Raw genomic sequence first — 24611 nt, 5'->3', positions numbered from 1 at the left:
AGACGGTATTTTTTCTTATTTGATTTGATTTTTAAAATGTTAATAATGTTTTCTAAAAAGAAAATTTTGGAGCTGGGGGATGGAGCTCAATAGAGAGCTTCCCTAGCACACATAAATCTCCAGGTTCAGTTCACAACATGACTTACATGGATGGGGTGGTATATGCCTATAATCCCAGTGCTCAGAAAATGCAGGCAGGAGGGTCAAACGTTCAGCGTATTTGGCAACACAGTAAATTTGAAGCTATGGTCAGTTTATATAAGATCTTGTCTCGATTTTTTTTTTCAAAAAAGACAGGTGAAGGATGTTCCTTTAAATCTGTGCATTTAAAAAAAAACATATTTTTAGACAATGATACTCAAGTTTACATATTTATTTCCTGACATTCAGAGGAGTTTCTGGGATTTCATTTTTATATTTCTTCTAAGTCAAAATAATTTATCATTCTAGGCTTACATAGCTAATAATGCAGAAAGGCTGGTTCAGTTTCACTTACAAAAAATAGGGAAAGACATTCTTTAACAAAAAATCAGAAAGTTGTGCAGTTGCTAATTCCTCTTATAAATGATGAAGTTTGACCTGTGATTCCTAATATCAAGATATATTTGGAAAAGTATTGTTTACAGGAAGCATTTGTTAAAAGACACTTCATGCTACTTTCTTTTAGACAGTTAAAAACAATAAAATTAATAGCATTAAAATTTGTTTTTCTGATTTTTAAGCAGGATGTTTTATCTGCTTAGAACTTTCATAGCAAAATCAAATTCATTAAATAAAGACTAAATTGAAACTATTTTTTAAGGTTGGGGGGTCTCGGGATTTGCATGTGAACATCAGCAGTACTCAGACTCCTGTGGAAACCGCATGGCATCACTGAGGCTTCAGTCCTCACCATTCCCTCACTGACAGCCACTTCATTACTATAGAGGAAAGGAAGACAACAAAAAGGGCTAGTTTTGAAAGTCAGTCTATCCATTAGTTTGGGGTGAATCTGTAGGTAGTAATCTACCCTCAGAGTATGGCTGGAGTTTGTGCCCTGTGACTTGAGTACACTGGCTGAGGTTTAGCTATTAAACTATACACAGCCAATGAAGAGGACTAATACCTCAACCGCACTATGACCTCATCCCAGTTGAACACTCCAAGTACTTCAGCTGAAGACTCTCAGTAATCCAAATTTCCAGTCAATGACCAATATCGGAGATGCATGTGTCTCACTGAAGAAACATATGAAATATGACCATTAAAATTAAAGTCAAATAAAGGCACCCTGTCTTCTCTAAAAATTTCCAATTCCATGGTAATGTATTCTAATAAGAGTAGGTTAGGTGAAACCCAGCCAAAGAATTCAAAGAATGGTTATAAGAATGGAGAATTTGGAGCTGGAGAGACAGCTCAGTGGTTAAGAGCAGTGACTGCTCTTCCAGAGGACCTGGGTTCAATTTCCCGCACACACATGGTAGCTCACAACTATATGACGTAGGATATCCCTCTGTATGCTGTGATTACCATTGATAAATAAAGAAACTGCTTAGAACCTATAGCAGAGTTATAGGGGAACAGAGCTAGGTGGGGAAAACCAAGCTGAATGCTGGGAGAGAGAGGGCAGAGTCAAAAAAAAGCCATGGAGCCATTGCCAGAGACAGATGTGCTGAAACTTTGCTGGTAGGCCACGACCTGATGGTGATACACAGATTAATGGAAATGTGTTAAATTAAATTGTAAGAGTTAGCCAATAAAAAGCTAGAGCTATAATGGGTCAAGTGGTGATTTAATTAATAGAGTTTCTGTGTGATTATTTTTGGACTAAGCATCTGGGAACCAATAAACAGCCTCCTTAGAACAACTGTCTGTATCTCTAGTTCCAGGAGATCCAACACCCTCACACGGATGCCCATGCATGCAAAACACCAATACATATCAAAATTTAAAAATAAAATAAGAGTGGATGATTCAAAGGAAAGCTTAAAAACAATTAAATTGAAACTATGAAAATAAAAATTTTCAAAAGATCAAATAAAACCTCACTGGAAAGTCTAGTCAATAGACTGACCAAGTGGGGGCAGAATATCAAAGCTTGAATGCATAGTTATGAATTATAACATTCAGACAATGAGAGATGTTGTCATGAAAGAGAACAAATAGAACATGTGAGACACCATTAAAAATGAAATTTATGAATCATGAACATAGAATCAAGAGAAGTAGTGTGTGTGTGTGTGAGAGAGAGAGAGAGGGGAGGGGAGGGTGACAGGAAATACAACCAATTATAATTATAGCAGAAAATTGCCTAACTCTAGGGAAAGAGATGATGATCCAGACACAGGAGGCATTAGAATGACAGATACAAGATCAGAAAAGAACCTCCTTATGTCAACAGTAAAGTTAAAACAATAAGTCTGCAGAACACAGAAAGAAAGAAAGCAGTGAGAAAGAGGAGCAATAGGTTACACAGAAAAGCAAACCCAGGACAGTGGCAGAAACTCTAAAAGCAAAGGCATGGAGTGATGTGTTCCATGCCCTGCAAGAAAATAGCTGCCCATACACATTACTATATCCAACAAAACTGGTTTTCAAAATTGAATGAAAAACTAAAATAACATATGTGTGTGTAATATGTGTATTAATTACATATGTATCCTTTATTTCATTGAATATATATTATTGTTTGTTAAGAAGAATGACAACTGAACTAACCAGAAAAAAGAAGTAGAAGACCAGAATTCATAAAAACTAATGAAGTTAGGTCAATAGACAAATTAAGATAGTTTCAGAGAGACAAACACCATGTTTTCTCTCATTTTCAGTTCCAACCTACCACAGAGATTAGGATTTGGTGAGAAGTATTACCAGGCACCTTAGGTGTGAAGCAAGAGAGGATAGTCTTCAAATGTACTAAAAGATGAGACTGTATCTGATGATTGGCCCTAGTTTTATCAGTCCCGATATTTTTTCTTCATGACAACAAACTAGGACAATCAAATAGGAACATTCTTAATCTAGTTTAATCACTAAGCTATTTTTATTGGAATGAAAATGGGATATAACCAATTTTTTATAAAATAATAAAGTTTGGGTAATTTGAATTGTTCTCCCAGGGTGGAGTTTTGTGGAATATTACTTTAACTATGTGAAGGTGTGTTCCGTTTGTTTATGTTGCATTTGTTCAGCTATGTAAACATGTGTTACATTTGTTTATGTTTTGGAATATTTCTTTAACTATGTAAATATGTGTATTTGTTTATGTTGCCTTTGTTTAATCATGTAACGATGTGTTGCTGTTTTACCTTTCTGCCTTAGACATCTGACTTATCTAATAAAAAGCTGAATGGCCAAGAGTTAGGCAGTAGAGGGATATGCAAGGCTGGCAGGCAGAGAGAATAAGGAGGAAGAGGAATCTAGGCCCAGGAGGAGAAAATGAGGCAGAGAGATCTGCCCGGGGCCAGCCAGTCAGGCAGCTGCCAGGCAGAAGGACATGAAGTGAAGAAGTAGGACATACAGAATGAAAGGGAAAAAAACCCTGAAGCAAAACGTAGATGAAAAGAAACAGGTTAAAGTAAGTTATAAGAGCTAGTGGGACAAGCCTAAACTAAGGCTAAGCATTCATAACTAATAATAAGTCTCCATGACATGCTTTGAGGACTGGTGGCCCGAGGAAGCCTGCTCCATGAAGAATTTCTCCAGCTCAAAAGCTGGCAGCAGGCTGTTCAGCTATCAGAGATACCATCCTTCCCAATCCTAATCAACCAAATGACAAGGACAATTTTACCCAAAAGTATCACCTTTTCCAAACTCTGACCCACAGTAAGGTTACTCTATAACTAATCATAAATTATTTTCAAAAATATGATAAATGTTTAAGAAAATAGATGAAGACAATTTGACATTACATGATGGTGGCCTGCAACCATCTGTCACTCCAGTCCCAGGGACTCCATTATCCTCTTGTGACCTCTGCAGGCACCAGTCACACATGACTTGCATAGGACACACGTGTAGGCAAAACACCCATACACATGAAACAATAAAACAAATAAATCTAAAATATGTATATGTGCTTTAAGACATTTTTCCAAATAATTCAATAAGACCCACAATTCCACACTAAGTCCAATGACCTCATAGAATCTCACAGAGCTAAAGAATACTTTAAAAAGTTCTTAAGGGGAATGAAGAAAGAACAAATTTTTTAATTGATATATCCTGTTTCCTAAGGCTCAAAACTAAAGCAATACATTCTATGTTTTTTTGCCCAATATAAAGGAAAGCAATTTCTGATTAAATATAAACTAATATCATAACACTATTTTCCTTGAACATTTCTAAAAAATAATTATAATCTATATTAGAAATAATAATACACATAGGTTAAAATGATTTACTCTTTGATTAGAACCTGGACTCCCATTACTTGGTACTTTTAAATGTTTTTAATTTTTTTTCCAGGGGTCTGAAATGGAAAATGGTTTTTGATAGTCGTTTTAAAAGGGATGCTTTACAGGGTGTCTTATGGGGTTGGAGAGATAGCTCAGTGGTTGAGAGAGCATGATGCTCTGACACAGGAAGTAGCCTGGGTTCATAACACTCACATGGTAACCCACAGCCCTCTGGAACTCCAGCTCCAGAGGGGTCAAAGCCCTCCTCTGCCCTCTGGGACCAAAAGCGCACATATATAAATAACTAAAAAAGAAAGAAAGAAATGAAAACTCAAAGGGTGATTGATAGCATCTTACTGTTCTTTCATCTCTTGGAGTCCATGATCTAAATTTTTAAGCATTAATATTTACTGACTGCTAAAGCAATCTAGACTTTAAAGGCCTGGTTAATGTTCTCAGATAATGTCCAAAAGAACAGATTCAATAAAAACACTTGTCTTAGCATCCTTTAAATAATCACAAAAGGAAACATTATTCAGGTCTCATTACACAAATCATTTAACTGTACAACATATAGTGGAACTCCAAATTTTGGTCCCAGAAGGAATAACTTAATGGACATTGAAAGTATGACTTCATAGTTTGTTCAAAGACATATGTATGGAATCTTTGAAAAGTGAGTTCAGAATGCATTTATCTGACATATGGAATTGTGGAAATTTGACCTTGCTCTAATTTAAATTCTGTTAGTCTTATTTTTGTGCCTGAAATCTTCCTAATTTCTACAGATGTTGCCAGCATGTCACGGGGGCCCTTCCCACTCCCTCTTGATGACACACATCTCAACAAGATTCTCAATGACACCCTCAAAGACATCCAGAAGCCCACAACAGTAAGAAGTTTTGAGTTGCTAATTTTCCATGCATGTGTCTGATCTTCTCTTTTTGTTATTTTTTCTCCTATTTATGAGTACCTGATGTGTATACATATGTGTCTTCATGTTCACATGTATGTGGGCACATGTGTGCTAGGATTATAGGCAGGTTTCTATGCACTTTTGACTTTTCTGTGGATTTGGGGAGCTAGAGCCTCGGTCTTATATAGCAAGCCCTTAACAGTTAGTTGTATCTCTAGCCTTGGAAAAAGAGGAAAGATTGGATGGATCAGACACTCAACATTTTTGTACTGTGTTTCCATCACTATATAATCTCAGTTACTTTATTCTATTCACTATTATTACTGACTGAGGGAATAAATAGGTTGAGGATTAGAATAAAATCGAGGGAATTGCAAGAGGCAAGCAAAAACCCTTCTCCCCAGTACGTAACAGATAATAGTGCTTTCCAAGAATTAAAATCAATCAATCAATCAATCGCAATCACTCACTCTCCACTAAAATACAAGCCTTGTTGGTAGCAAGAGTCAAGTATTAGTGTCTGACATGTACAGTACAAGTATATCAAATGTATCAAATCCTCCACATCAAGACAAGGGAAAATAAAAACAGTGACCTAAGGCTAAGAGATTCACTAGTCACCGCGTGGGCTGGTACAGCTGTGAGGGTTGCTTAGAATATCAACGTAGAGAAGCATTGATCCTTCCCAGAAGCCTAGCTCCAGACAGTGCTGAAGCAGAGAAACATTGCCCTCGTTGCTCATGAGAAGTGGACTTGGCAGTGCGGAGAAAAACAAGCCAGAACTCCCCATCCTCTCACTGTTGCTGCGGCCACACCTACTCTCCCCTGGAATCTATGAGATGTTTTCCCCTGCCTCCATCCTTTCAATTTCCCTCCAAAGCACAAAGCAAAATGAGGGCAAAAAAACTCCATCTTACCAGCCCTGCATGAGAAGTCCTGATGAGCATCCTGCTGGCTACTCTATGTGTCCTTCAAGCAAGATGGCAGTAGGTACAGCTGAGCTATTGCTGTGAATAAAAATAATGTGCTTTTCTGGAAACTTCTGCCCCACCAACAGGCAAAGTGCTATTGGAAAAAAAATATTTTATAATTCAAAATACTTAGCATAAAATTTGCAGGATGCCTAGTCTTTCTTTCCTCTTTCTTCACATTGCCTGCGTCACATTTCCTTCAATATCTGGTGTAGGTACCTCCCTCTGTGTAAATATCCCCACACATTTCACCTGACATCTGCCATACCCGTGATGAGCAGCCTCTACCGTTTGTATCTATGCTCCAGTCTTCCTCTCAGTATATTTTACTCAAGTCCACTGATTTGCCAAGACTAGGGATGTACAATAAATATCCCAAGATAAGCAAGACAGATCCTACACCAAAGAACATGTATGCAATTATGCATGACAGAACACTCTGAGCGCTACGATTAAGGGTGACTGGGATGAAATAATAAGCCAGGACAGGCTGTAGGAGGTACATTCCTTACACTTGCATACTTCTTAAGTTTAATATATAAACAGCTCCTTGTTTTGGCTTTGGGGCAGGTGGTTGTATGGCAGAGAATTGGGTGGACCAACAAGACTTGCTATCTAGAGAGAGGATAAGAGGCAAGTACATGAGCAGGTACCAAACAAGAGTTGCAATGCCAATCAATGACACTGGAGTTCAGGGGAGACGAAGGTTTCTAGACTCCAGGTAGGGGAAATAGTATTTCAGACAAAACGTAGAATGAGTAAAATGTGTGGGGGTGGGGGTGGGGAGAACAGAGAGAAAGGAAAGGAGTGGGGAGAGCAGTGCTATGGAGGTGGAAGTGTCTTAAGAAGACCCTCTGGGGGGAGAAAAGCAGAAGAATGTGGCCTTTTATTAATCCAGCAATCAGTGCTGCAGAGTGAAAATGAATAAGACTCTGGGAGATATTAATTGTGCAGAAAAAGAGTCTAGGTTTTAACCACAAGTCATAGGGAGTCTCTGAAGGCACTAGGTGAGGAGTATTTTTAAATCTGGTTTTTTACTTGTGGACTCTCAGTAGAGCAATCCCTCAGAGTCCAGAAGAGGAGAAAATGTTAACACTGAACCAAAGGGTACGGATTCCAGTCAAACCTGAGGAATCGTCAGTGAGCTGTTAAAGCAGAATGCTAACTGCCAAGGGAAACCACGTTATATACCTCCAAGTTGCTAGGAGAAAAGATTCTAATGTTTTCAACATACGCCCAAGAAGATGCTTTTCTTTTTGAGGTGCTGAATATGTTAACAACCCTGGCACAACCTCTCCAGATTATAAACATATATCAAGACATCACATTGTACTCTATAAGTATAGACAGTTATCATGTGTTATTTGAACATATGCTGAAGCTGGATGATAGCACTGGAGGGCAGAGGCAGGAGGATCAAGGGTTCAAGGCCAGACTTAACTATATAGCAAATTTAATAATAGCTTGGGCAACAATGAGACTCTGACTCAAAATAAATAAAACAATAAAATTTGAGGATTGACTGAAATTCAAGGCCAGCCTGGACTACAGAGGGAGACTTTGTCTCAAATAAAGTAAAGAACCAACCCAATGGAGCTCCAGTAGTGTCTTACTTTGTCTATCACTAAAATTCAGAAGCAACTCCTTATTAACAGACTTCTAGTCCAAAACTGCTTGGACCTTCACAGGTCAAGTCTTTACGCAATAGCCACACATATTATGTAATATAGTGGATTGTGTGTGGTTTACCTTAATAGAGGCCTTTTTGGTTTTGTGTTTTTGTTTTTGTTTTCTTTAACCTAGAAAAGCAAAACAGAACCCACTCATGTGTCTGAAATCTCACCAGAAGAGAAGGTGGAGTTCAGCATCTCTTTGCCAAACCACAGGTTCAAGTCAGAGCTCACCAACTCTGGGTCCCCGTACTACCAGGAGCTGGCGAAACAGTCCCAACTGCAGGTGAGTGGACCCAACCTACATACCTACACCCAAGTCATGGCACTGTCTGGGAGTCAACAGAATATTATGCCTCCTTTGGCTATTAGCTCCAACTTTTTGTGACCAGGCATCCATTGTTAACCACTAAAAAGAAAAGTAACACATACTAAGTTCCAAAATATTCAGGCAATTGTCCAGACCAGATTTTCATTGGTCAGTGTTATGTTTATATTATCTTTGATTTTTAGTAAGCTTTTAACTCATTTAACTAAAATCCATAAATATTCTGTATGTGTAAATTGTCATTATGGTAATGCCTCATAAGTATACACTTTTCCAAAAATTCATCAAGGTGTATATTAAATGTTTTAGTCTTTTTGTATGTCAATTATATATCAGTAAAACTGATTAAAATTTTAGAAGATTAAAATAAAACGATCACCTATGCACTAACTAGAGAATCTAATTATGTAGATTTTCAATTCAAAATGTTATATTCCTATTAATATTTCCACTCCTGCAATTTGAAAGATATCTATATTTACTACCACATCACCAATGCTATCTTTGTAATTTGATGCAATTTAAACACCTGACCTTAAGTAGACATAATTATACTGTTTATTCATCAATTCCTAGAGCAGGAGTTGACCTAAGATAACTTTTCTGTCGTTGAGCATTATCTTATCTTTTTGTCTTTGGCGGAATTCAAATGGTCTTTAACTCTCTGCAGGACAAATCTAACTATGTTGTTGAATGTAGCATATGAATGCTAAAAGCAGCATTGGGAAGGGGGTGGGGAGACAAAAAAAGGGTTGCAGACATGACCAGGGCTGGTACAAAGTGCACACCGGGTATAGTGAGTCCATTACAAAGATGCCAAATCCATAATGATGCACAGAACTTTCTTTTTTATTTATGTTATTTTATTTATATTTTTAAAAAGAAAACAAACTATCTTTTTTCATTATACATACCAGTTCAAGTTCCCACTACCTCCCCTCCTCCCATTCCTTCCTCTTACTCCCCACCTTGCCCCCACCCCCATCCACTCCACAGAGAGGGTAAGGCACAATGCTTTGGAGAAGGTCCAAGGCCCTCCCTGCTAAGTCCAGCTGAGCAAGATATCCATTTAAAGAGAATAGGTTCCCAAAAAGCCAGTGCAAGCAGTAGGAATAAATCCTGATATTACTGTCAGTGGCCCCTCAGTCTGCTCCAGTCTTGCAACTGTCAACCACATTCAGAGGGACTGGTTTGTCCTATGCTTCTTCCTTCCATGTCCAGCTGGAGTTGGTGAGCTCACATTAGCTCAGGTAGACTGTTTCAACGGGTGTACCCATTGTGGTCTTGACCTCTTTGTTCATATTCTCACTCCTCCCGCTCTTCAACTGGACTTTGAAAGCTCAGTTCAGTGCTCCGATGTGGGTTTCTGCTTCTGTTTTCATCAGTTGCTGGATAAAGGTTTTATGGTGATATTTAAGATATTCATCAGTCTGGCTACAGGATAAGGTCAGTTTGTGCACCCTCTCCTCTATTGCTTAGGGTCTTAGCTGGGGTCATCCTTGTGGATTCCTAGGAATTTCTCTAGAGCCAGGTTTCTTGATAGCCTCATAATGGCTCCTTCAATCAAGATACCTCTTTTCTTGCTCTCATCTCTGTCCTTCCTCCATCTAAGCAACCCCATTCCCTCAAGTTTCCCTCCTCTCTCCACATCTCCCCTCCTCTTTCCCTTCCACCTTTCCTTCTTTCTTCTACCCCCATGCTCCTAATGTTGTCAGGTGATCTTATCTGTTTCGACTTTCCAGGTAGATCTATATATGTTTTTCTTAGGGTTCACCTTGTTACTTAGTTTCTCTAAGATCATGAACTATAGCTTTAATACCCATTGTTTATACCTAGTATCCACTTATGAGTGACAACATACCATATTCATCATTTTGGGTCTCGGTTGCCTCACTCAGAATGGTATTTTCTAGTTCCATAATGCATGAAAATTTCAAGATGTTATTTTTTACCACTGAGTAGTACTCTATTGTGTAAATGTGCCACATTTTCTTTATCCATTCTTCGGTTGAGAGGCATTTAGGTTGTTTCCAGGTTCTGGTTATTACAAATAATGCTGCTATGAACATATCTGAAAACATGTCCTTGTGGTATAATTGAGCATCTTTTGGGTATAAGCCCAAGAATGGTATTGCTGGATCCTGAGGGAGGTTGATTCCCAATTTTCTGAGAAACCACCATAGTGATTTCCAAAGTGGTTGTACAAGTTTGCATTTCCACCAGCAATGGATGAGTGTTCCCCTTGCACCACATCCTCTCCAGCATAAGCTATCATTGGTGCTTTTGATCTTAGCCTTTCTGACAGGAGTAAGATAGTATCTCAGAGTTGTTTCGATTTGCATTCCCCTAATGGCTAAAAATGTTGAACATTTCCTTAAGTGTCTTTCGGCCATTTGAGATTCTTTTGTTGAAAATTCTCTGTTTAGTTCTATACCCCAGTTTTTAATTGGGTTATTTGGAATTTTAATGTCTAATTTATTGAGTTCTTTATAAATTTTGGAGATAAGTCCTTTGTCTGATGTGGGGTTTGTGGAGATCTTTTCCCATTCAGTAGACTGCCTTTTTGTCTTATTGTGTAGTAAGGAAGTCGCTAGTTTGTTCCTGGCCGCTTAGTCCCAAAATAATCACACAGAAACTATATAATTAAATCACTGCTTGTCCCATTAGTTCTAGCTTCTTATTGGCTAACTCTTACATATTAATTTAATCCATTTCCATTAATCTGTGTATCACCATGTGGCTGTGGCTTACCGGGTAAAGTTCCTAGCATCTGTCTCTGGAGTTGGCTCCATGGCTTCTCTCTGACTCATCCCTTCTTTCTCCCAGCACATAGTTTAGTTTTCCCTGTATACTTCTGTTCTGCCCTGCTCTGCTATAGGCTTAAAGCCTTTATCAATCAATGGTATTCACAGCATACAGAGTGGAATCCCACATCATTATTGCTGTGTCCTTTGCTTTACAGAAGCTTCTCAGTTCCAGGGGTCCCATTTATTTATTGTTGCTCTCAATGTCTGTGCTACTGGGATTATATTTAGGAAGTGGTCTCCTGTGCCCATACATTGAAGGCTACTTCCCACTTTCTAGTCTATCAGGTTCAGTGTGGTCAGATTTATATTGAGGTCCTTAATTTATTTGGACTTGAGTTTTGTGCATGGGGATAGATAGGAATCTATTTTCATTCTTCTACATGTTGACATCCAGTTATGCCAGCACCATTTGTTGAAGATGCTTTCTTTTTTCTACTGTATAATTTTTGTTTCTTTGTCAAAAATAAGGTGTTCATAGGTGTGTAGATTAATATCTGGGTCTTTGATTTGATTCCATTGGTCCACCTGTCTGTTTTTATGCTAATACCTAGTTGTTTTCATTACTATAGCTCTATAATAGAGCTTGAAGTCAGGGATGGTGATGCCTCCAGAAGTTCCTTTATTGTACAGGATTGTTTTGGCTATCCTGGGTTCTTTGATTTTTCATATGAAGTTGATTATTGTTCTTTCAAGTTCTGTGAATAATTATGTTGGAATTTTGATGGCGATTGCATTGAATCTATAGATTGCTTTTGATGGGATTGCCATTTTTATTATGCTGATTCTACCTATCCAAGCGCATGGGAGATCTTTCCATTATCTGGTATCTTCTTCAATTTCTTTCTTCAAAGACTGAAAGTTCTTGTCAAATAGGTCTTTCACTTCTTTGGTTAGAGCTACCCCAAGATATTTTATGTTATTTATGGCTATTGTGAAAGGTGATGCTTCTCTGGTTTCTTTCACAGCTTCTTTATCATTTGTATGTAGGAGGGCTACTGATTTTTTAAGTTCCTAAAGGGAGACATGTTGAAGGCCATTGTTGACTATTAGTTTCCACTGAATTGAAATATTCTCTCTAGAAGGGATGGAGAGGCACACTTCTGGGTTTGTTGAAAGAACAAGGTACTTCCTCACAGTTATAAGAGCAGTGTGGGGAAAGGGAAACTCACCAGTGGGGTGCAGAGAGTAGATTCCATGACTTGTAAAGCTACCTGCAAGTCTTGCTCTCTAGCTCCATGGATGCAGCTCTCCTGAGTCATTGTTAGTTTTGGGGTGGGCTTTTTGGTGATGCAGCTGCATTTGAGTTGCCTCTGCTCCTGTAAATAATTCTTCAAACATACTGCTTTATGTAACCCCAATAAAACACCATTGCTTTGCTAAGTTGGGCTTTGTTAAAAACCATTTCTATGGTCTGTTGTGGGTTCTCTATGTGGACTGAGAAGACATATATATGTTAAGCCATCAAGACCAAGAAGGCAGCACGGTGAATACAAAAAATGTGGCAAAGTTAAAAATAGTTTGTATTTTTGTCAACTCAAATGAAAAGAAGAGAGGTGTTAATGTAGGGGTTTAAGACAAGGCTGAAAGGAAGGCCAGATCTTGTCATGGTGTCCAGATCCTCTGAAGATATACTAACTGTATCAAGGATTTGCTATGAAGAGTGTTTGAAATACCAAATGGAACAGGTTACAAACTCATCATTAGCTCATTCTGCTTAATAACCCGTGTCTAAGTACTGGTGTTTGGTTCGTGGACACTACAGAATCCTTACCTTTCCAGTTTATAGAAATGATCGTTTATATTTAATTGACTTACTGCTGATGATGAGTGGAATTGGATGTAAAGGAGGTTTATGTATACATCTCCTCTCTAGGTGAGAGGTGAGTAGTGAATTATCAAACAATGCGAAGGGACCCTTTGTTACCTGGCCCTGCTGTGAAAGGTATGAGTGTATCCAGACTGTTCATAAGTGTGGTTTCTAAGTATAAAGCCTTGTACTCCTTCTGTTTTTAGCTACAGTTATAAAAGGTACAGTTATAAAAGGTATGAAAGAAAAGAGCCACTGCTCTCAAGGAGAAGTTGAGATCTTGTTGAGACTGAGAGAAATTGGCCACAGACTCTCATCTGACTTATTGATAGTGTGATCATCTAAAGGAGCATAATAGAGAGTATTATAAAAACTCAGTCTAACCCTAATCAAACCATAAACTGAGCCCTAACCCAAATCCTAACTCAAACCTTAACCCTAACCAAATCATAACCCCATAATCTTAACCCAAACCCTAACTCACTGTTCATCAAGGAAGGAAGTCAGGACAGGAACTCAAGTAGAACAGGAACCTGGAGGCAAGTGCTAATACAGAAGCCACAGAGGGGTGCTGCTTACTGTTTTGTTCCTTATGGCTTGCTCAGCTTGCTTACCTGTAGAACCCAGGAAAATCAGCCCAGGGATGGCACCAACAATAACAGGCTGTACCCTTCCCTATCAATCAAGAGTCAAGGAAATGCCTCACAAGTTTGACTACATCCCAATCTTTTTTGTTAATTGTTTTTATCGAGCTTTACATTTTTATCTGCTCCCCTTCCTCCCTCCCCCTCCTTTTGTACACTTTCCCATGACCCCCAGGCTCACAGTTAACTCAGGAGATCTTGTCTTTTGCTCCTTCCTGTGTGGATCCATGTATGTCTCTTTTAGGGTTCTCTTTGTTGTCTAAGTTGTCTGGGGTTATGGACTGTAGTTGGTTTTTTCTTTGCTTTATGTCTAGAAGTCACTTATGAGTGAGTAAATATTATATTTGTCTTTCTAGGTCTGGATTACCTCACTCTATATGGTTTTTTCTATATCCATCCATTTGTCTGCAAATTTCAAGATGTCACTATTTATACTGCTGAGTAGTACTCCATTGTGTAAATGTATACATTATCTTTATCCATTCTTCAGTTGAGGGACATCTAGATTGTTTCCAAGTTCTGGCTATTACAAATACACCTGCTATGAACATAGTTGAGAACATGTCCTTGTGGTATGATTGAGTATCCTTTGGGTACATATCCAGCAGTGGTATTGCTGGGTCTTAGGGTTAATTGTTTCCTAATTTTTCTAAGAAATTGCTATACTAATTTCCAAAGTGGCTGTACCAGTTTGCACTCCCACCAGCAATGGATGAGTGTTCACCTTACCCCCACAGCCTCTCTAGCAGCATAAGCTGTCATCAGAGCTTTTGATCTTGGCCATTCTGACAGGTATAAGATGTAATCTCAAAGTTGTTTTGATTTTCATTTCTCTCATGGCTAAGGATGTTGAGCATTTCCTTAAGTGTCTTTCAGCCATTTGAGATTCGTCTGTTGAGGGTTTTCTGTTTAGGTCTGTATCCCATTTTTTATTGGGTTATTTGTTCTTTGGATGACCAATTTCTTGAGTTCTTTGTATATTTTGGATATCAATCCTCTACCCAATGTGGGGTTGGTGAAGATCTTTTCCCATTCTGTAGGCTGTCATTTTGTCTTGTTGACCTTGTCCTTTGCTTTAAAGAAGCTTCTCAGTTTCAGAAGGTCCCATTTATTAGTTAATTAAATCACTGCTTGTCCCATTAGTTCTAGCTTCTTATTGGCTAACTTTTGCATATTAATTTAATCCATTTCCATTAATCTGTGTATTGCTATGTGGCTGTGGCTTACCGGGTAAAGTTCCCAGCATCTGTCTCTGGAGTTGGCTCCATTGCTTCTCTCTGACTCCACCCACCTTCCTCCTAGCAATCAGCTTAGTTTTTCCTGCCTACCTAACTTCTGCCCTGCTATAGATCCAATGCAGTTTCTTTATTCATTAATGGTAATCACAGCACACAGAGGGAAATCCCACATCATCATTTCCCATTTAATGGATGAGGAAACTGAAGCACAAGGAGACAAATTAACATCCCTAGACAACACAGCCAATACCTGGCAAAGAAAAGATTCCAACACAGGTAGTCAAGCCTCACTCCTTCAACACTACTGTAAGGCTTTCTATTTTTCCCAATGAATGTTTATGTAAAAAGGGTAACTGTATCATCAAGTTACCCTCTAGTCTTTGAAAAGTTTACTAACAAAGAAACCTATGTCTTTTCCAACTTTTCTCCAAAGAGTATCACATCAATACTGCTGACTCTTTCAGCAAAGTCTGCCATTACGGATGGCATAGTCTTCTGTAGCTCCTGTCCCCTCACTGGCTCATGAGCAGGACCCCTGCAAAACCTGCCTTAGAAACCCAATCAGTGCGCTCCACCCACAGTCTGTATTAGTAGTCATTTGGGCCTAATTAGAAATTAATGGACAGTGCTTTGCAGTGATTTCATTTCCACAATAAAACTAATGAGCAATTTAGTACAAATGTCAAAAGGAATCACTTGGTTGTTGTCCCAATGCTTTTCCTGTGCAAACAATCAGTGAAACTCAGCTGTAGCTTTTTTTTTTTTTAAACCCCTTTAGCATGCATTCTGGCAGAATCAGGGAGACCCCTGTGCATTTAGCATTATTAATAAGGTTAAGTGGGCACTTAATTAGCAATTTAGTGGCTAGTACTTCATGATAGGAAGGCCCCCACTAGACTGCTTAGCAGAATTAACTGAAGGCTTTTGTCATCATGTCCCTAGACACCATCTACACCCTGTGATGCAAAGCTGATTCTTAATCAGACTCAGGTTCACAAAGAGGGCATGAACACACACACACACAAACATCTCCTACATTATTGCCTTTGTTGTGGGGCACTCCGAGAGTGGAGGGAAGATTGTTATCATTTATAAACAGATGGTGAGGGAACCCGTCCAATGAAGTGCAGCCACGGGTCCCCAGAGGCCTCAGTTGGGCCCCTTGATGGGAGACCACAGCAAGTGAGAGACAGATACGCCCATGCAAAAAGAGTTTGGGTGTAAAGTTTATTTAGTGGGTTGTAAGGGGAGGAGAGAAGGAAGAAGTGGGGAAAGGGACAAGGGAAGAGAAGAGAGAGGGGTAGAGAGAGAGGAGGAGAGGGGAGAGGCAGTAGTTACCTCTTCAAAAGAGAGGGAAAGAGGGAGAACAGGCTGGAGAGGAGGCAGAGATCCTATGCTTGCCTCAGTGGAAGGTGGGGATTGGGAGTGGACTGGGCTTGTCTCTTAAAGGGACAGGGTACCCAGGTGACAGGCCAGGCCAGCAGATTATAATGAAGATAGCCCTCTGAAGTACTGAAGATCCTCCACACTTTAACTGCTTGCACCATAGTCTAGAGTCTCTGTGAGGAAAATACTTCAGAATTATTTTTCCTTGCTCCAAACACTACAGCACACACTTGAGCCTTCACCCCCCAAATTCACTGTGGACCCAAAGCTGCTCTCACAGGACACAAGTGCAGGCCTGAAGGATGTACAAGGACCTGTCCTGTGTGCTCCCAACTAAAGCCCAGCTCTGCAGAACCTAACCTCTTCTTTCCTGTGCTTCTTCTCTGTTTAGCTCTTTACAGAATAGGGGAGAAACACACAAGCTTATTTCCCCAAGCCTCCTTCCCCCACACCACATTGGGAACCCTCCATCTGCCCTCCCCTGGTGAATTTTTTGAAAAAGCTGCCTAAAAGCTGGGTCTGACCTTGTTGAATCCACACTTGGGGATGGGAGGGAGTTGTAAAGGGGGATGGGGATTGAGACACTCGGGGAGCTAGTAACCAAGGTGGAAAAGTACAAAACAAAAAATAATAATAACAAATTATAAAAGTCACTAACTGAGGGCCAGGCATGCATTGCTTTTTTTCTCATACCTTACTGGTACTCTGTGGCATTGATATCGTCCCATTTTGATCAAAAGACCATGACTCAGATGAAGCAATAAACTCAGGAGTTTGCACTAGAAAGTAATAGCACCAATATTTAAATCCAGCCCTGTGCAGTATCTTCTTATCACCCAGACTAAGCCGCTTTCATCGCCAGAGTTCCTATAGGTTCAGGAAATGAAAACTATTTTTAATATTGGCACAAGAAAATATAATTAGAAGGTAAATCAGTCTGCTGGAAAAAAATTTCCATGATGCAGCCCAAAAGCCCCAGAGGAGATTGGGGATTATCTATCTGTGTATCACTGCTACCGGTCCTTGGTGCTGGAGCTGCAAAGTGGCAGTGGTTTCAGACACAGTGACAAAGCAGGGGCATGTTGATGAGTCTGGGAGAACAAAGAGATGAACCTCAACTCATCAAGCAGTATTGTTAATATTATGTGGATAGCAATTCAGGGCATTCCAAGAGCAAGAGAGATAAAGATGAATAAAAAGGACTCCAACCCTAGACCAAAGGGCATGGACCTCCTAGAACTTAGATGGTACATGTGAGAGATGAGGCCTGGCAGAGAGAAGAAATGCTCCAAACTGTGCCTGAGTCTGGAACTCTCACTTTTCAGTAGACAAAGGCTCAGTGGAAGCATCCAGTGAACAGAACATGGGAGATGCTGTGTTGTGGGCCGAGGGAAAACAATCCATGGAGCTCTGGAGAAATAGAAGTGCATATTATAAATGGAGAAGGTCAGAGGTCATATCTCACACAGGTCGACCAGTTGTCCTATAAAGTGTTTGTCCTTAAAAGCAAAGCACTGAGTGGATTGTTTTTGGGGTTTTTTTTTTTTTTTTGGTTTTTGTTTAGTTTTTTTTTTTGATAAAATATACATCTCATACAGGTTGCATCTTCAGTTCACTGGAAGGCCAGCAATAGGCTACTTGTAAATGAAATAACAGCAGAAAAGAGTATGTCTAACTTTTCTCTCACTACGGGCACCATGACAAAGGCAACTTATTAAAGAAAGCATTCAGATGGGACCTTGTAAGCTTGCCTGACATGGGGGAGTCTGGAAGTAATGCAGACTGGGAGAAGAAAATGATCCTTGTATGGAGAACTCAAAACTGGGTATAAGGAGATTGATGAATCACTGAAGCCATGGGAGAAAATCAGATTTCCCCTCGGGGTGGAGATGACATCAGAGAGAGGCAGGGATGGGACGACAAAGCTAGCCTCACTTGTCCCTGGTGTCCCACTTGAGCGGGACAATTGTTAGCTCCTTTAATAACTGGCTTTGCCTTCCTCTCAGACCCTCTTGTCTTGTAGCCTTCCCCCAGGAAAGCTGGGATGGGCCAGGTTACGGAAGAAGTGAGTTGAGAAGGCTGGGGCTGGGAACTTGCAGGGTTTTAACACTTGAAGAAAGACAGGAATCTGACGAAGCAAAGAAAACAGAAGAGAGAAAAGAAAAAAGAAAAGAAAAGAAAAGAAAAAAGGAAGTAAGCCGAAGAAGGCCACTGTGAAGGAAGATTTAGAGAGAACTACCCAGTCCCTAGGAACCTGGAGGCTCTGAGATGGGGCCTAGAGAGGAGCCAGGAAGACCTTCCCGAGAGCAAGACTCACTGACAAACACACACTGAGGAAACTTGTGAAATTCACGCAAGTCTAAGAACCAATCTAATAGATCAGCTATTTTGCATTTAATACCTTTAGCGTTATATTTTCCAAATCCTCTAATTCAGTTCAGGGAACATCATTAGTTTCTCATTAGCTACATAGACAAAAAGTGGTATTACTCTATGTAGATGAAAATGCTATAGTTAAGAAGGTTCCCTCCAAATGCCATCTTAAAGATATTACATATTTTATGTAAAATAAATATTTCAAGCATCTCAGAGCTATTCGTATATAGCTTTTAAGCTAATAGCAAAACACTCTGTGGGCTTCAGAAATATCTGTGAACGGAGGGAGTTGGACATGTTTTATTTCAGCTTTCCATTTCAAATGTCCCCTAAGTGACTCATCAAAATTGTTTAGAGGTTTCGTTTGTTTGTTGTTTGTTTGGTAACATCTGAGCCAGACGGACCAACGAGTACATTTCTTTCTCTCTGCAGTTGCAAAAGATATTTAAGAAACTTCCAAGCTTCCAAGAAATCCATGTGTTAGGATTTGGGTAAGTAAGAGAATTAGACTGTTCTCATCTTTTAAATCACTTCCTCCCTGGCCTGCTTTAGAAGTGACATCCTGAGGATTAGAAGGTCCCTTTTCCCTCGGTTGTTTAGCTGAATCTAGTCCTGTAGACTGGATACTTCAGAGACAATGGAGCTCTAATTAGAACGAGAAACCGAGCTGCTGGGGGGAGAGCTTAGGATCTGCAATGCTGCTCCCTCTGGGAACTGGAAATACTGCCCTCCCCAGAGCACCTGGCAGTTGTCCTTGGCAATGTCATTAGCAAATCTCTGAGAAACACCTCAGTGAAGACAGATCAAAACGTGTGACAATTAATTGCCTTCTACTGGGTTGCCTCATGTCCTCCCCAAGGTCAAATCCCATCCCTGTTGGCATAAATCATGTTAGCCAAAAGACACAGGTGAATCTGACTTTTTTTTTTAAAAGTAGCTTTTATGGGGGAGGGATTGAAGGAATGGAATTCACAGGGGCAAAAGCAAGACTTCACAAAATATATGTTTTTTTTTTATTCTATTAGTGTATGGGCTAAAGCAATGCTGTATGGCTCAAAAAGTAATGACTTGAAATGTTAAACGGATAAAATAATGCCATCCTAAATAAAGCAGGGTGGTATCACACCCCAGCAGAAGTGCGTCTGTAGCCATCTGCACTCGCTAACGCAGGTTCACGGGTGGAACAAGAATTTTTGCTTCATTTTTAAAGTTCTCCTTAGTTCAGACATCTTCAGGCAAAACCACTAGCTGGCACTTTTAACCATGTGCTGTGGGGCGCGACAGCAGCCCTGGCAGAAGCAGGATGAACTTCCACGCCTAAGGAGGTAGGAGGTGACTTGGCAAGATCAGGCAGTGTGGCAGTCTTCCTGGCTCTGCCACTATACCTGGTCCTGGAGCAGAAGGATACCTGGGAAAGAGCAGTTGGTGCCTGGGGAGGCCGGCTTGGGGGATGTGAACAGCTCTGCCTCCCAGGGCTGTCAAGCCTCCTCTGATTTTCATCACTCCAGAAGAGGGAAACACTGGACAGGGAGAGTGATCAAAGATGAAAGTCCTAATATTTACCAAAGCAAACTGGCTTTGCTTGTGTCAAAATCCACTCTGTGGTATGCGGCGTGCAGTCAGATGGATGAGAGGATAATGAAAAGCGATAGGCTCACATTTTGCATAGATGGCGCAGTCTTCGGGATAAAGTACTACAGGTAAAGAACCAATTTTTAATCTACAGCTTCTGGAAATTATGGAAATGCTTCTCCCGGTGAGTGATTAAATGTGTGTTATTTCCTCCTTTCAACAAATGAAAATCTAATTGTTAAAAAAAAAAAAAAATCTACTTCAGAGGAAAATCACAATGTTGGGCAGTGAAATTTTCCAAGGTAAAACTTTTAAAGAGGCATGCCTGGAAACGGAACCTTCCCCCAAGTTTTTGTCCCTGTAAGGATTTATCCCTGTTTCTGCCAAATATGCTTAGAAAATAAGTTTAGTTGCATTTTTGTCAATAGTTTTCCTTCTGTCATAAGGACTTCAGTCCACTAGAAAGTATATGGGCTCCTGAGTTCAATAAATAATATGCTTCTCAGCAGCCCAAACCTCTGGCCATTGATCCCAATGCTGGGGATATTGTCGAATAAACTTACTATGAAGGATATTACTTTTGTTCCGGAGCCAGATGCCCACAGATAAGTCAGCCCTATCAGTCACATACATTGTCTTTCCTTTTTACCATTTATAGAAAAGCTTATTTATGACTACACAAATGGCTTGATAAGAACAGCCTCACCTGATTCTCTCAACACAACTGGAAAATTATTAGGACCCCAATATTACTACAGTTTTACAGATTAACAGTTAAATCATGATTTAGAGTTATTGCTTCATCCCGAAGAGCAAGTGTGGGAAACTTAGTAGTCACATGAACTAGTGGAGTAGAGTACATTTCTTCAGTCTGGTGCATAAACATCCATAGCATCTCTATCTTTAATAGCCCCAAACTGGAACCATCAACAACCAACCATCAACCATCAACATAGCGATAGACAATTCTAGAATGTGCTCAGTCTAGACACTTTTCTTAACAAATAACATTTTTGACATATGTGACAACATGAATGTACCTCAAAATAGCTGCACTGAGTGAAAGACCAGACAAGAGTGCATTATGTTCTATTTATATTAAATTCCAGAAAACAGAAACTCATCTACAGTGACAGAAAATATAGCAGCAGTTCCTTGGAGACGGTGAAGCAGAGTGTGAAAGGGAAGGATCACAAAGAGGCAGGATACAGTGTTGACGATGGCCAGTGTGCTCCATGCCTTGATTGTGGTGATAAATAGTTTTTCTTTGAGATTTACATTTGCTTGTGCAAGGTAATGTCAACAAAGCAATTTTTAATTGGCAGGAATAAGGTATTGGCCCAGGAAGTATGGCCTCTCTCCTTGATTTCATGGGTTATGAATTACAAAGAAGCAAGAGACTGGCCCTGAATGGATGTCTGGTAGAGGCCATCTCTCCTCACAAAGCAGTGCTGCTTCAGTGTAGGCTGATTTTTCTGTCCCAACCAGCTCCCAAACAACCACATGGAGACTTTTTATTAATTATGAAAACTTGGCCAATAACTTAGGCTTGTTTCTAACTAGTTCTTATAACTTAAATCAATCATTTGTATTAATCTACTTTCTTCTGCCTCATGGCTTTATTACCTCTCCTCTGTACTATCCATGCTGCTTTCCTGCTTTCTCCGTCTCTGGTTGGCTACTCTGCCTTCTTCCTCCCAACATTCTCTCTGCTTCCAAAATCTTACCTAGGCTATTTGCTGTTCAGCTTTTTATTAAATCAATCAGACTGACACATATTCACAGTGTACAAAACGATTATTCCAGAAAGAACAAGTCTGTAACATATCCACTGTGGCTGTGTTGTATCAAATAAGTGAAACGAACTTGTAGTTCAGGTAGAAATGCCAGTGACATTAATCCTATCACATATACAGACTGTCTTTATTAGTAACTGTCATTCAAAACATAGAGAACACTGAATATAGCTGAAAAGTTTTTGGGACCTTATAAACCTCTCTGCCAATGCAATAATTCAAATCAGACCAAATCAAACCAAATTAGAAAAAGCCCAGGTTTAATGGGTACCAATGATCTTGGGTGGCTTTCAGGCTCCTCCTTTGCCCCCCAGAGAGGATATGGGGAAGGAAGATGGAAAACCATGTGTTTTTCTTTGGTGGGCAGTTTAAATACCCTATGGAAGTGGTCTTGAGCCTCTATGGGGAGGGGTGACCCTTTGGTGAGCTTTCTTGGAGGTGGAGTCTGGACTAAGGCAACTCCCAAGGGAGGGAGATTGGGATGAACTTCTACCCAAACATTCCAGAGTCTTTGGATATATGGATACCAGGGACTGGGATGACACTTCCAACCAAACATCCCAGACTCTTTGGGTATATGGAACAAGGGTTGAGGTGAAACTTCCACCCAAACAATAGCTTCTAAACTAGATTCTAAAATGTGATGTTACACCCAAAGTTCGGAACCTCAAAACACCACCAAGAGACTAAATCTAATCCTAAAGCAAAGAGTCTTTATTGCGAGTTAACTAGGACCTCCCTGTCCATCTGGAGGAGAAGCAGCAGGAGCAGGAGCAGCAGCAGCAGTGGCAGTGGCCAGGGGCAGCAGCAGCCTAGGCCAGGAGCAGCAAGCAGAGCAGGGGAGACCCCAAGTAGTGTGAGGAGGGTTTTATAGTGTCCAGGCAAAGAGGAATTCCAAATCTATACAGTTACAGACTTGTGATTGGATGCTCCCTATGGGGTGAGGAGTTGCCTACTTCTGCTCCCTTTTATGGGAGGAGCCATTGGGGTCAGGGGTCAGGGAGAGGTCATGCCTCTAGACTAGAGGCAGCTACTTCCCTGGGCTAAGGTCCAGAAAAGGTTACAACCTGTCTCTAGGCTAAGGTTACTATTTTACTTATTTCCCTGGATTGAGGGTAAGAAAGGAAATGCATCTAAACTAAAGGTTACTACTTCCTTACTCAGGGATTGGTTGGTTTTTCCTGCTCTGGGATTGGTTGGTTTTGTGTCAGGGACAGAAATGGCTCTGATTTCAGGGCCAAACTGTGTTTCTCTGGTCCTTTTTTATCTTTTAGGCTCTAATTTTAGAGCCAGGGCAAATTTCTTTAGCAGGCTCTGGTTCTGGGATAAAATGTTTCTTTCGCCCGCTCTGGTTTCCGGGTCACCGTGTTTTCCCTGGCTCTGGGTTCAGGGATAAAATGTTTCTTTCGCCGGCTCAGGTCCCAGATCCAGGGTGTGTTTCTTTGCTGACTCAGGATTCTGAGACAGGATGTTCAGGGATTGTGGATCTGTTAGAGCCTGGGTCTCTCAGTGTCTGCAATTTTGGTTGCCAAAGTGTTTTTCTCAGGTACACACCATTAGATGAGGTGACAAAATAAAACCAAGGTTCAGGAGAGACAACCCCAAGTTCAAATCCTGCCTCTGTTCGGTCCAAATGACTCTGTCTCCCTCTGCTGCTGTAGTGCCTGTGAAATGAGGATTCTGTTACGGTAAACATTATATGAAAATGCACATGAAATGCTTGGTGCATAGCACCCTCTCCGCAAACGGGTGTTGTTTTTTCTCACAAGTTTTCATGGTGAATCGAACCAGTCCCCGAAAGGATAAAAGCCATTCAAAAAGAAATCGGCAAGACACTAGTTCCCAGGGTCAATCTCTGACAAGTTGCCTCTGAGAATAAACAAATCCCTCAATGGCATTCAGGAAGTAAGGAACCTGTTTGCAAAATACTTTTTAAAAACATCCTGGCAGTTGCTATCCAAATATAAGATGCATAGCATGTTTTTGCAGTCTCTTTGAGGATATCAACAAGTTTAATAAGAAGACGGTAAATGCACAGTCATCTTTGGACTAAGGCTCAAACCCTGATCAGAAACTGTATGTAATGACATTTACATCCTGAGACCCATGATTCTTCAAGATACCATTCAAAGTCTGGTAGTACTTTGTATGCTTCTCCAAAGCTCTAGGCAAACAAGAAGGACAACATAAAAGCATTTTTGTGTATAAAATAATACACTGATTGCTTCAATAAATCTCATCAAAATTCTTTCTTATTTACATGTTTTCATGGTGTGTGATGAAATGAAGACCAAAGAAAGAAAGAGATGGGTAATTTTGATTAATTTTATGTTTTGAAATATAGCATGCTTTCTTCCACAAATGTGTAAGCTGGTTTTGGGGTGGGGTGGGAGGCTTTTTTGTTTGTTTGTTTGGTTGGTTGGTTAGTTGGTTGGTTGGTTTTTGCTTTGCTTGGGATTTGTTTTTTTTTTCTCCAGACATGGCTTCTCCATGTAGCCATGACTGCCTTGGAAATTTCTGTGTAGACCAGGCTAGTTCAGAGATTCGCCTGCCTCTGCCTCCGAAGTGCTATGATTAAAAGCATGTGCCACTATCATTCAACATAAGTTGTTTTTTTAAAAATAATTTCACATGTAATATCTTGAATAAGCCAATATTTTTGGTATTTTTATTTAATGGAATTAATTATCATTAGTAATTTTTGAAACCCTCTAATCAAATTAC

At 40.0% G+C, this 24611-nt stretch overlaps 1 protein-coding gene across 1 annotated transcript in view; it reads left to right on the top strand.

Moving 5' to 3' along the window:
• Positions 1-24611, top strand: part of Impg1 (interphotoreceptor matrix proteoglycan 1) — a 100795-nt gene that overhangs the window by 11591 nt on the left and 64593 nt on the right. Inside the window, exons 5-8 of the mRNA XM_057768714.1 lie at positions 5165-5268; positions 8067-8219; positions 18952-19010; positions 24177-24197. Of these exons, the coding sequence (XP_057624697.1) occupies positions 5165-5268; positions 8067-8219; positions 18952-19010; positions 24177-24197 (337 nt within the window). The remainder of the gene's footprint in view (positions 1-5164; positions 5269-8066; positions 8220-18951; positions 19011-24176; positions 24198-24611) is intronic.

This window comes from Chionomys nivalis, chromosome 4, assembly GCF_950005125.1.
Source record: "Chionomys nivalis chromosome 4, mChiNiv1.1, whole genome shotgun sequence".
Classification (NCBI taxonomy): Eukaryota; Metazoa; Chordata; class Mammalia; order Rodentia; family Cricetidae; genus Chionomys; species Chionomys nivalis.
The sequence above is the reverse complement of the archived record's forward strand: the minus strand, read 5'-3'. Positions and strand labels throughout refer to the sequence as shown.